Consider the following 13,680-nt stretch of genomic DNA (forward strand, 5'->3'; position numbering starts at 1 on the left):
AAAAGCATCCCAAAAGTGCTTATGCAGATCATAGGCAGGTCTTTACAGCTGATGCTTGTAATAATTACAGCACATATTCTCAGTACATGATAATTCATTTGCCCTTAGAGTCAGCCAAAAAGGCTTCTATTTGCTTTACTGATCTTTGGCTCAGACTCTGAACGTTGATTTACAAACGTCACACTAACAAACATTGCTTGACTTTTGTGAAAACTATCTGAAGGCTGTTTGTTTATTTATGCTCCTTAACTTACTTTTCTCATAAAAGGAGATGCAAGCGCCTTAAACCAGGCCAAACCTGAATTTATCGCTTTTGAACAAAACCTTATAACAATAACATCGCATTAAAGCAGCTTCATTAAAGGGAGGGATTTTTAAAGCTGTAGTGTTAGCAAAGTCGAACCTGCTGTTTTTGATAGGCCTTTTTACGTACCGTTTTGATTAAAGTGTACAAAAAAACTCTGTCAATAAGCACTATCCACTTGGGACTGGCAATATTCACTGTTTCCATGGTCTTCTTCATTAGAAAAAATATATCTAACCAGGAGCTGTACTTCTGAACATGTTTTCATGTACTTCCTCTGCACAGTACCAGACAACGCCCCTTAAGACACAGCCACCCAAATTTCTTTTCTAGGACCTTTGATGAGGCCAAATCAGAATAGGCACCAATTTGAACAGAATGTTTAGTTTAAGACATAATGGGTGAATGATGATATGCTCATTGCTGGCAAGAGCATTAAGCAGGATCTCTAAGAGAAAATAGCTGAGGTATGGCCGTGTTTGTGTTCAGGAGGTCCCTCTAGCAATTTTGATGGTGCTACCCCTTATGAAAATGGTTCTGTTTCACTGCCTCTACAGGAACAGATTTAGTGACAGGTTTCAGCAGTGAGGTAGGAATCAGCTGTTTTCTATCCTAACTTAAAAAGAGGACTTTGTGTGCTATTTCACTTAATGGAAATACAGTGCTTCAGTCCATGTACAAATGTAATGAACTGAAAATCAATTGAGAAATATTCAAAAGCCATTCATTTTCTCTTTTATAATGTAACTCTTACAATGGTGTCTTCTAAAACATCAGAAAATAGATACTAAGAGAGCTAATTCCAATCAGGAATGCAATTGATGCTTGTGTTCAAATTTAAGCACATGAAGGAACTCCCTCATTAGGATGTAAAAATAAGGTTATTTGTTAAATCAGGCTCACAGTTTTGTAATAAAATTTCCTATTATAATTTTATTACTTCCAAGAGGTAAAGAATGATTACTGTTAATTTCAGGTACTATAATAACCTAGCAGGGATTGCTAAGATTCTTTCTGAAAGGAGTGAACCTGGTTTATATTCTTCTGCATTATTCATGTAGTGATTTCTTTTTTTTTTTTTTTCTTTTCTTTTTTTTTTTTTTAATAGCTCTATTGATCTTTATCTTCCTGTTAATATGTATTAATGAAATTCTGCTACACCTTGTGGATTGTCAGGGAGTTTGTATTACAGGCAGTTGAGCAATATACCAATGCCTCTAAGTGCACAGCAAAGGGTTATACTCTTGTTATTTATATTCCTTTCTCGAGAATAATACTTTTTTTGTAGTTGGTGGTTTTAACAGAACCTATCACGTGTAGATGAAGTATGGGGCTGTCACCCCCAATGAAACTGAGTCCTATAGCAGTACCCAGGCATATGGGTTTTATTCACTTAGTTAAGCAGTTTCTGTAGAGTCTAAAACCTGCATTGGACAAAACAAAATACTAAAAAGAGAAGCATATAGGTCTGTGAAGTGTTGGAATGATGTTTCAGCTGCCTTGAGCTGAACAAAGTTCCTAACAGATGAAAAACATTTTTGTTCACTTGAGATAACTGCAAGGCAGCCAAATGATTACATTCAAACTTTCCAATCCTTGCAAAGATTTGCTTCTGAGTCAAAGCCAAACATCAATAACTGCTGCCCAGAAGGGATATTGTTGTTTGGAAAGAGAGAGACGGCTATAACTGATTGCAATGCTGAGCCTGGAAATTCCATCTCAGTCTCATCTTCAGCATTGTGCTTTGCCATTGCTTGCATGAGCTCCACCGCTGCTGAAGCAGCAATCCAGGAGCAGCAGATCTATCTTTATGAGATAATAAGCTACACCAACAAAAAAAATGTGTTGAATCTATACATCAGGAAAGATGTCGTCTAGTGAGCAGGTAGCCTGGAGAATAGAAAGCCATCATCAGCGTTCCTTAGATGTAGAGCTTAGGGATATGGTTTAGTGGAGGGCTGTTAGCGTTAGGTTGGAGGTTGGACTCGATGACCTTGAGGTCTCTTCCAACCTAGAAATTCTGTGATTCTGTGATTCTGTGATATATATATACACATATACAGGAAAGAACTTTGCAACTAATCTTTTATGGTTTGAAACACCAAGTGGCCAAACAAGATGTTCTGCCAGAATTAAATTCAGGTTAGGTTTATCAAATGACCATGAATGGTTGACTATTAACAGGAAAATTGGGCCTTCAAATACTGGCCTAGAGCAATTTATTTTTGTGTATTATGTTGTTAATGAGATTTCGGCTGTTCTTTTATAAACAGTTTCTCTTGGACTCAGAAATAAATGTTCCAAAGAGCTGTCATAAATTAAAAAGAAACAGGTAGAATCTCTGCAGAAACAAGTCAGCATAGGAAATACCTTCAGAACAGCTTAATATTGGGCTGAGAGGAGACATTGATTCTAGGATACTTTTGGAAAATCAAAAAATGACAAACATGTGATACTCAATTCTTAACCTTACTTAAAGGCACTGAAATGTCTTTATCTGATCCAGGAAGGATTTATTCATGTATTTATCCATGACTTTATCTTCCCCAGCAAGGCTTTCATGAAGACTGTAGTATACTCTCCCTTTTTGAGCATTCTGCCATTTTTAATAGGAGAAGGAATTAACATTAGAAAACAGACCCAAAGAAACCACTCCCACCCTTAAAACAGTGCTCTTTCTGTGGTGTTTCTAGTATGTACACAGATTTCACTTACCACCAACCAAAATGTTCCTTTTTTAAGAGGAGAACGACTGACTCTTGTAAAGGATTAAGAAGCTTCTGGGCATCTGGTGTCTCTCCTTGCTGCCAACTCCAGTTAAATACAGTTGCAGGCTCTCCACTGCGGGTATGGGGATAAAAAGCAGATGTCTTTCAAATCCTATGTGAAGTTTCTGTAACTGTCATTTGAAAGAAAACACCTTTGACTTGTGCACCAGGCAAGTATAAACTAAAACCACGGGGAGAGAGTAAATATGATCCTCCTGGTGTCATTTTTAGAGGCTCTTTTCTGTACATAACTGCTCTTTAAATGTAAATAAACACTATTCCCTTAATATGTGAATTTTTGCCCTGAGAACACTATTAGGGATTGCACAAATATTACCTCAGTGTATATTCAGACATTATTAAAACAAATTACTCTATTGCAGTACAGCTAAGGCCCATTCATTCATTCATAATGGTGGAGGACTGTGCAATGTCCCTGAGGTATGCCAGAAAGAACTGCTCTGTTGTGAGTGTACACACTGAGTTATTTAAAATTGATTTATTTTGTTAATATCGTATAATGGCTCCCAGGAGGAGACAAAAACAAACACATCAGAGCTGATTATGCCTCCAGGTTATTCCCTGAGACAAGGCAGTAACTCTTAGGTCTAGAACTCGCAGCCACAGAAAGATACTGCTTTGTGCTTTGTGTGCTTTTTTTTCCCCTGCATCCCTTTGAACCTCACACTATTCATGTGCCTCAGGTCTTAAACCACCACAGGCCTGCATTGTACAGCTTGGCCCACGTTCTCCAGGTTGCCTGAACTGGATCTGGCAGAAGTCCAAAGAGGTCTTACACACACAGCTATAGTTGCTTTGAAACCACTCATACGACTCCCTGGTCCTTGGCCTCTGCTAGTCTTGGGCCACCCATTGGCACAAGGTAAAACTGTCCAAAGAAAAAAACTTCAGGTAGCTGGGAATTCCCAGTGCACAGATACAACCAGTTCTTTTCCCCTTTTCTGTTCTGTGTGTCAAATACACAAGGGGCACGACCTAGAATGTAAAGGTCTGTATTAGCTTTGGCTCAGCGGGAAGCTGCCTGGCCTGAAAGATTATAGATTGGCAAAAGCAAAGAGATTCGCTGCCTAAAAGAGAATCATGAGATTTTACTTGTATTCTTAGACCCTCGAGGCTTCAGTGGATAACAAGACTTGATTTAAATCCCTTGGCTACAACCTAGGGATCTATCCAATGAAACAGTTATATTACTTCCAAATAAGCTGAGGCCGGAACGAGGACACATTTCTGATTTCTTAATGCCTAGTTTAAGTGTTGTTACTTTGATGATATGTTTGGATTTCAGATATAGGCCTGATTCAAACCTGTAAGGGCTGAATTTTCAAGGCATTTCCAGTTGTCTATACATCTATTTGCTACTTATGTATGTTAGACTGAGTAAAACTGACATGACTTTGACCCTGGAATGTACTTACATTTGTGGCTCACATTGAATATTTCTCTGCAAAGCAGAGAAAAAGTGTTTTGTTTTGTTTTGTTTAACAGTTTTAGTAATACCAGGGTTCGTCATTTTATTGCAGAGAGAAAGAATGAAACATTCTCCAGTGCTGCACAGCATCAGAAAGTCCTCTAGAGAAGGAGCAAACTCTAGAAGTGACTGCACTCTGTACGGTAAGTGTGTACCTTTTACTGTTGATCTGTTTAATCCATGGCCTCCAGTGTAAGTAGAATGCACCAGATTATTACTCCAGTTATTACCAACAATGAAGTTAGGTCTGGGAACTGATCTTCTGCCCTCAGTTTCTAGCTTCCAGTACATCAAGGATGAATGTCATGATGTACCTCTCATTAGACTACAGAATGCACAAACTTCCCGTATTTGTGAGTTTTCACCAACCTTCTGTGACAGTCCCACTTCTCTTCCGTGATCAGACACTAGTATCTCCTCTTGATTCAGGAGAATTCTCCAGTGAAAGAACCAGGTTTTCAAACTGATAACTGATAACTTTTAATGCTGCATTATAAAGGGGGGCAAAATAGTTTGGATGAAATCTGGACTCCAAGCTTAAGGTTAACTCCTTTTGAACTGATAGAAGTATGTTTCAAATAATTTATTTTAAGTCTACTTCTGCTTTGGGAATGGGAAGTGATAAACCACCACAGAAACCTGACTGAGAGCTGAAGTTATGGAGTAGACACATCCTGAGGCTTATTCAGAGAAGGCCCAGCCAACATCTGCACTGTTAAAAAAAAAAAAAAAAGCTGTCGGGAACCTCTGCATAATCTGAGGTCTGCCCAGCCCTAGCTAGAGCCTTTCAATTTGTTTTAATTATGATCTTCCTTGCAGTAGTGCAGGGACCCTGATGCACTCATGCTATTGCAAACCCCCAGTGCAGATGTGTCACACTGTGCTGACAAGGTTTTCATTGTTCTGGCCCTGTGTATTACAAATTGTTTTTACTGACTGGTATAATCCCCTCTGTGTTATTTAAATTGCAAGTTCCTTTAGAGATGCAGGAAAGGAATGAGGTAAGAAAGGTTGAAAGTATACATCTGTGATGAAGACTTGAAAGTATTTTCTTCCACATCATCTATTTTGACTATTCAAGTTATAAACTCTATGAGGAAAAGGCTTTTATCTCTGGTTTTCAGCAGGATCTCTAAATTTGCCAGTAATACTATTAAATAATAGTAATGTTATATACATACATTTGTAGATTCATACACTACATATGCAACACAAATATATTTTGTAAATACCGAGGTAGGATTCTGCTTTTTGTATTCACAGTTTTTCATCAAAGCAATTCTTTTTGTAAATTTAAAAGCACATGGAATTTCCAATAAAAGACAAACCCTGGAAAAATAACAGAGCAGGGATAGGGACAGAAAGGATGAGCAAATAATGAAGTTTATATGTGGGAATAATGAAGTTTAAATGTGGGGTATGGGTCAGCTTTCAAAAGCAAATGGAATAAAATTAAGCAAAACAGCATGTATTCCAAATTGGAATCAGCTATAACATTACAAGAAATCTGTGTACCTCCTATTGTAAATATTTATACTTTTGAATTGCCTTAGTAAACTGCCAGATATGAATCCCAAAAGAACATTATTTACTTGTTTTAGTTTTTAGGTAATCTGCACTTAATTTTTCCTGTGAGATCAAAATCTTACATTACTGAGACATTGGATTTTTTGTATTGTGGTTCAAGCAGGAACACAATTCGTACGTGCATTGCAGCATCATCTTTTAATACATAGCAGACTATAGTAACTAGAATTTGACTTCATAGAGCATTAAAATCTGAATATGATGCCATAAAAAGAACCATAAATCTCTTTGGACCAGATGGCCTGCAGAGGTCCCTTCCAACCTCAGTCACTCTGTGATTCTGTGATTCTGTGTTTGAAAGGGAGAACTTCTTGCACCTGAAAATCCAGGGGGTATCAGTGCAGGGATTATGCCATTCAAGTTTACATATAACTTCTTGTTCTGTCTCACTACTTGCAGTTTTTCAGTTTCTGACAAAATGCGCAAAATCACTCTTGCTCAAGCTGAATTCTGTCCTACCAGTCTAATTCCAGTTTATTCTGTATCGGATTAATTCTTGCCTTGTCTTTGATGCCTTAAATTCCATCTGCCGCCTACCTTCTCCTCTCCACAGTAGGAATACAATGAGTCTTACCTACCTTCAACTTATCTACCTTGATGTCTGCCCAAGAAAAGTCCTCATAAGAACTGGTTGCTGCTTTTATAGTGTCTGACATACAGTTGTTTGGATTGTTAGTGTTGCTTTGAGCTACTAAGTGGAATATGTGCTATTCACTTCAGATTTTAGCATGTTTCTACAGGATGTTGCAATGGAAACAGAAACTATCAGTGATCAGCTTGCAGAGTTAGTAATTTACAGTGAGCTTTCTCAATACATTCATGCATCTCACACCCTTGTGTGCTTTTGAAAATCTTAACTGTGATCCAGGAAGGGGTAACTGGGCATCAAAGCATTAAACGCGCTGCCAACACTGCATGTGCTTTCAAACATCACTATTGATATCCTGCCCTGCCACATCTGGTGTGTCTGTTTAAATTGTAAGTTTCTTAGGTAATGGACAGTCTACAACTCCATTTGTATAGTGATTACTATATCTTTGTCAATTTTGATTATTCCCTAGACATTGCTATAATAAACATGGGTAATAACAAAGCAGTAATCTTCAATCACCTCAAAGTTGAGCCAGCAGCATAAAGGCAAGGCCTCATTATCCCTTGGGCCATTCATTCAGTCTTTTGAAAGCAAGCTCTTAAACAGTGCAAGTAATTTTTCTGTCCCTCTCTCCCCAGCAATCCCCACCCCTTTTTCTTTATGTAACTAAAAGGCAGGTAGGAAAGAATAGCCCCAAAAGCTTTTGGGAAAAGTCTGTCTCCAGAGTCCCTCCAGGTCCTGCTGACAGAAATAAAACAGAGAGGAAAAAGAAAAAAAAGAAAAAAGGGAAAAAAAAAAAAAAAAAAAGAAAAAAAAAAAAAAGAGAGAGAGAGATTTCATAGTTTGGCCAAACAGTTTTGATCAAAATAACTGCAATTTGCAGGGATTAGATCTGGTCTACTGTCTTGAAGAGGTAAGAATTGGACAGTGGCTCTTTATGATTTCATAGCCCTCTGGGTAGGCTGCCAAAGTAAGCATGTTTTGGATGAAAGTCTGAAAAAGGGGAAAAAAGAGCTGGCATCAACAGACGTTTTGGTGTCCACCTCCTGCCCTAATAGTTTTCTTTTAATCTTTAGCCAGGGCATGAGAAATAAAATCCTCCTGCATTAAAAGCAATTAAGCAGTCATATATTGGACTCTACGTGACTTGAGATTTGCTCCCTTTACGGGATGAATAAGGTTAATGGAATCTGGTTAGAAGCTGAAAAACCACCATGGAAATTTTTACAAACTTTCTCTCCTCAATCCCCTAAATGTAACTTGCTCCTTCTAGAGATTTTATTCTTGCTTTTGATGACGTGAGGAGTAAAGCAAGGAGGGATATAATATTTACCTGGAATAATTTTTAAGAGTTCTTTTGAGCTATCCCAGTGCATTTTAGTTCCTTAGAGCTAGTGTCTTGCAATCTCTTTCACTTTCGTGCAGTCATCTGAGTGATTTTTTGTGTTCTGATCTATGGTTATGATTATGGTTATAAAGAGTAGAAATAATGTTTACTTTCAGCTGGTGCACTAGAGCTTGAAATGGTAAATGAAAACAGATGACGCGCAACCAAGTCCCAGTGCTATACATTGCTTTTGCAGGTTTTTTTATTTATTTTTTTTATTTTTAAAAGCCACTCTCCCACCCCTGCATACACGTGGCAGTGTTAGTAGATTTTCAGCCTTGGAAGTGTTAGCAGCTGAGTCTTGTGTAACCTTTCCACTTCAGGGCATGAGCTCATCAGCTTGTACAGCTAAAACACTGCTGGTCACTGGTCAGCGTGAAGTGAGGAGACCACAGGAAAACAAACAAGCAAACAAAAAAAAAGTGTCCTATGGAAAGTATTACTTAATAAATGGACAAAAGACAGTGATTTGCTGTAAGGTGACATCTGAAATCAGATGCCAAATGGCATAAAAATGTTGTCCCTTAAAATCTCGATATTATTCTCTGTGAGGATGGTATACACACTTCTGTGACACGTTGGAAATATAGGGGGTAGGGGTGAAGAGCAAGTTCCCTATCTAAACCCAGATTGGCAGTTTCAAGTTGATATTACAGTTTTCACTTTCTATTCTAAAACTCTTAAATGGATTAACAGTTCTCATAGTTAGCTGTGTTCAATCTTGGAGGTGGATGCACTTTGATGACAGAATTCATGCTTACTTTCTACACAGTATCTGCAAAAACTAGAAGACCATGCATTGCACAGAGTAGGTCAGTGTCATAAACCCTGTTTTACCTATGGGAGAAGTGGGACTTCTAGAGGAGAAGAAATTTACCTATGTTTATTAAAGGTATTGTCAGTTTTATTTAAGGCAGATTTGAGGGTCTATTTTATATACATTTTTTTATTATTATTATTTTTCTTTCCTCTTTTCTTTCCTAATCCTTTTAGTGGACACAATGTTGTTCTGGGTGATTGTGGGCGAATCACTGAATTCCACTTCCCTTCATTTTCTTGTCTATTTGAAATATTGATGATAATTCAGAGGGGATTAATGTACTTAAATATATAAGTAATGGTGAAGTACTGTAAGATCTCTGGCCAGGAGGTGTTACTAACAGGCAAAGCAGTATTAGTCTCCTCCAGTGTTCTGACTGCTTTTAAAATACTAAGTCCAGAGAGCCAGGAGTGCCTACTTACTTCAACCTCATTGGGTCAATGAGGTGCAGAGAGCTTTTTTAAAAAAAACACCTCTCTTTCTTATTACCTCCTGTGCTGCTGTGCTGTGGCACTGACAGCTCAGCTCCTACGTTTGCAGCATCCTCTTGGTTTGGATATCCCCTACATCAGGTTTAGCTTGTCAGCAGATCTGTAATGTGCTGAGTTGCTCTCCTACAATGTGGGTCCTGCAGTAGTAAGGAGACAGCTGTACTGTACTGCAGCCAGTGGTAAACGCTCCTAAAAAGCATGTTCCTACAGTTATTCATCTATAAGGCACCACGTCTATAAGCTCTTTTAAGTTTCCTACTGCAGATTTATGCTCTTGGTCCTACCAATAACGGGACTAGCTAGGCTGGATAACCCAGTTCTTTGCTGGGATCTTACACACCCCTACTTCCCTCTCCTGAACCAGCATGCCAAGGAGCATGATGGGTCATGCAACCCCAGACCCAGTCATCTGTTTTGTGTTTGAATATACAGCTTTTCACATCGTACAGCCCAAGTGCACATCTTCAGCCCCTTGCAATGTATCTGTAACATGACCATAACATGACAAGAACCTTTTAAGATTTTCATCAGTATTAAGAGGTCTGAGTGCTTGCAGAAAAGTAGAAAGAAAGAAACTAAGCAGAGATGGGTGGTTTGAATTGGGGACTGGAGGTGGTTACTTGGGAGAAATGTGAAGGGGATTAACATGTGTGACTGTGATAGGATGCAAACTTTTAAAAGGTTTTTGGTCTACGGTTCTCTCTGTGACAGAGCCATAAAGATACAGGGGAAAGGGCAAAGGGTTGGTGAAACAAATTTTCCTACTGGGTATGTATGCTTATGTTTGCCTGTGATCAGAAATTCTTGCCTATGTTTTGTAGGGCTTTCTCAAGAAAGAAAGACCATGCATATAGCAGGGTGGGAATGCCTACATCCTACATTTAAAAGGCAGAGCAAGCATCAATTCCCCTTCGCTTATGAGCACCTCTCCAGCTTAATACTTCATGGCAGTAGAAAGTGTGGCCACTGCAGACTTTCTCTATCATGTTTTCCATCAGGTTTCAATGAGTCACCCACTGGGCTGGTATGCAGTGGTCTCTAACTCATTTGCTATTCCTCCCCTTAAATTGAAAGGTGTGGGCCCCAGCTTGTAGATGGATTTTGATTTCTATAATAAAAAGGAGAAGGAGTCTTCCCACTAAGAAGATGGAGTGCTGAAACAGTAGAGGAACCCCTGCCCTTAACTGCACTCCTTTGAATTCTCGTTAATTCCTCCACCCTTTTCACAATTTGCCCTTCACTCCTCCAGCCCTAGATATCTCACTGGCTTTTCCCTGTTCTCTTCTCTATCCCCACAGAACCTACTTGAATTAATGTATACCATAGAGATATCACCAGCCATTTCTGAATGGGCTCATTGGTTTATACTGTGTTATTTTTGCTAATTTTCCTTAGAATTACCTTATATGCCACTATCACTCAATGGTGTCATGCACAGAAAGATGCAACTCCCTGTCATAAATGAAACTCTACATATAAGAAAAAGAATCACTAGAATCCCAAATCCAGCAAGAGAGCATGCAGATAACTAGTATTTCTCCTATGGCAGTGTTTTTCATAGGATGATGTGAAACCGTCATCTAGTGGTCATACTAGGTCTTACCTTATGTTCCTAAATAGCCGTTTTTGTTTGGATATAGCTGCAATGTTCCTTATTCCCAGGATATATCGCCTGAAAATACTAAGCTAAAATAAAAATTGGAGAGGCTTTGAGGTGAAGGGAAAAACCCTAGGATGTTTGATCAAGAAGAAACAAATGCATAACTTTGTGCAGCAAGACTGTGAACTCCCTCTTTCCTTTCTCTCCCACAACTGACCACAGTGACATACGAGTTTCTGCCTTCCTGAACAGTTGTGGGAGGCTGAAGATCAAGATAACTGAAGCTAAAGTAGGGCATCAAAAGAACTTCTCTTGTTAGATACTGTACTACAGTCATTTTGCATATCAGCCTCAATTTCAAGTTTCCTCTTAACAATAGCAACACATCATCCTAATTCATCTTAGAAGGTCGTTTTATTAGAGCCTCAGGACAATGCCTGGGTTTTCAGCTGGATAAACACAGCCTGTAAGGGAGAAGAGCCTTCAGCCTAGAGGTTTAGGTCTTCTGCTGTGCATTGACTTCAGTAAGATGCAGTAAACCTGCAGGGTTTTATCGAGAAACATGTACCTTGAGTGGGCACAGCCTCAAGCTCGTCAAGAGCACTTGGGGTGCAGCCCTCCATTTAAAAGCTCCTATGCAGCAAGTGTGTTGATAATGCCAGAAGAAAGCTGACTATGTGCATCTCCTCCCAGTGGTCTTGTTCCTAAATTGTTTTACAGGTGAGTGGTGGGTAAAGCTAATACAAACACCTAGACAATAATGACTGAAGATAGTAGATTAAATGTGAGAAAATTGGAACTGGTACACAATGTGATAAGAATATTCTCTTCCAAAGATGAAAACTATTAGAGCAATGCAGTGTTCTGAGTTTGATGACTCAGGCTGTAAGATTGCTGTGTAGCATTAGCACCTGCAGGCAATAGCTGCGAAATGATCCTACTTCCAAGTGGAATTCGTGGTAGACAGAAGCAGGTGTGAATTCTCATTTTTTTTTGTATGGTGAGATTCATGTATAGTGGCCAGTGAGAAAGCTTGTATGCAAAGAAGATGTGTTCTGGAGCAAACTGGATAACGTAAGTCATAATACGCAGCAAACAGACTTCCCATCTAACTCAGTTTACAGATACTGTGTATTATTTGTATGTTCACTGTGTTGGAGCCCTAGTTTTGGATTAGGATCCCTTCATACAAGATGCTTGCAAAAAAAAAAAAAAAAAAAAAAAAAAAAAGAACCTAAAAATAGCATTTGTCTTGTAATGCTTACAGTTTTACACATATATCGAAGGGCAATGCTGACAGAGGCAGATTATGGGGACTGTAAGGAAATGACAAGACAGTTCGATCTCGAGCAGTAATTCCAGTATGACCACACCCTAAGCAGTGTCATTTTGTCTTGAACACCCGTCATTGCAAAAGTTAAACAAAGACATTATTTGGGGCATGAAGAAAAATAATGAGGTATCTTTCTAGACGTTTATGCAGTTTCCTAACCAAGGAGTGTTCCATCTGAGGTAAATGAGAAAAAGCACAACTGTAATTGTTTTTAAACTTAACACGTGGTCAAAGATCTATGTCACTGTTTGTCTGTCAGAAAGAGATGATTTCTCAGTAGTGAATGCCAGAGAGAGCAGGTTAAGCTATGGAAGCCTTTCTGACATATTCACTAGTGAAATACAGTCGGTAGTGAAAATTCTTTGCTCAGTATTTTCTGTGAATTGGTTTTGGTCTGACTGAGTAGCTTCTTTCTGTAAAAATGTATTTTTGGAGCATCCTTTCTAGTTATGACTAAATGCATTGCATACTTCTCTTCCCTTATGAGTTGAATATGAATCAGTTCTTACACTGCTTGTAAAAATTTTCAAATTTTTGAATTTCTTTCAATAAATGTTCTCTGAAACTTACTTCTTTAGCATCCCCTTGCCAATATGCTCATTCTCTAGATTTGTGTAAGGAAACATGCTTATTCTCTAGATACATATAAGGCACTCCCTCCTACAACTGGAGGTAGGTGGCTATGTCAATGCTCATGTGAAAGTAATCCAGCTCTAATGTCAAAACTTAAATTTCTGTTGCCAGGAGGATGAAAATAAAAGATGCTGAAGTCTTTTTGATTAGTAACTAAAAGTAAACTGAGCAGAACTATAGAACAATCACACACTGAACCAGGAAGTCTACAGAGGTCATCAGGATTTGTAGTGCATCCATTCTTTAGTACTACCAGTGCCATCTTAAAGAACAGGCCCTTGGTCTGCTGGACTTCATGAGGAGCTCTGCTGCACTTCAGTGAGCAGCACACGATCTGCTGACTTGCTGTGCATGCAAGCTCAGTGCTCAGGGTTCTGTATATTCATAAGAACCATGATTATTAGCTGCCTGATTAGAGCAGGAATGGCAGTTGTAAACTGTCAAGAGACTGGAGTGGACGTGTGAAGATAAAATACAGCAGTGAAGGTGAGAGTTGAAATTGAGCAAAAGCAAATGTTGCAGCTAGAGATTAAATAAAATATACTGATCAAATGTGCCCAAACCAATATATTTGTTCATTGGAGCAGCTGAAAAGCTGCTGACTTTCTTCCTATTACTCTGCAACATGCTGAGGAGTTTAGAGGGCAGGCTTACCTGACCACTAACAGACAGCCAA

General features: G+C 38.8%; 1 protein-coding gene across 1 annotated transcript in view; it reads left to right on the forward strand.

Annotated features, from left to right (window-relative positions):
* LOC311430119 (uncharacterized protein) overlaps nucleotides 1–13,680 on the forward strand; it is a 146,559-nt gene that overhangs the window by 83,049 nt on the left and 49,830 nt on the right. Inside the window, exon 8 of the mRNA XM_084506486.1 lies at nucleotides 4,614–4,704. Within this exon, the coding sequence (XP_084362612.1) occupies nucleotides 4,614–4,704 (91 nt within the window). The remainder of the gene's footprint in view (nucleotides 1–4,613; nucleotides 4,705–13,680) is intronic.

This window comes from Aythya ferina (genome assembly GCF_964211825.1).
Source record: "Aythya ferina genome assembly, chromosome: 1".
Classification (NCBI taxonomy): Eukaryota; Metazoa; Chordata; class Aves; order Anseriformes; family Anatidae; genus Aythya; species Aythya ferina.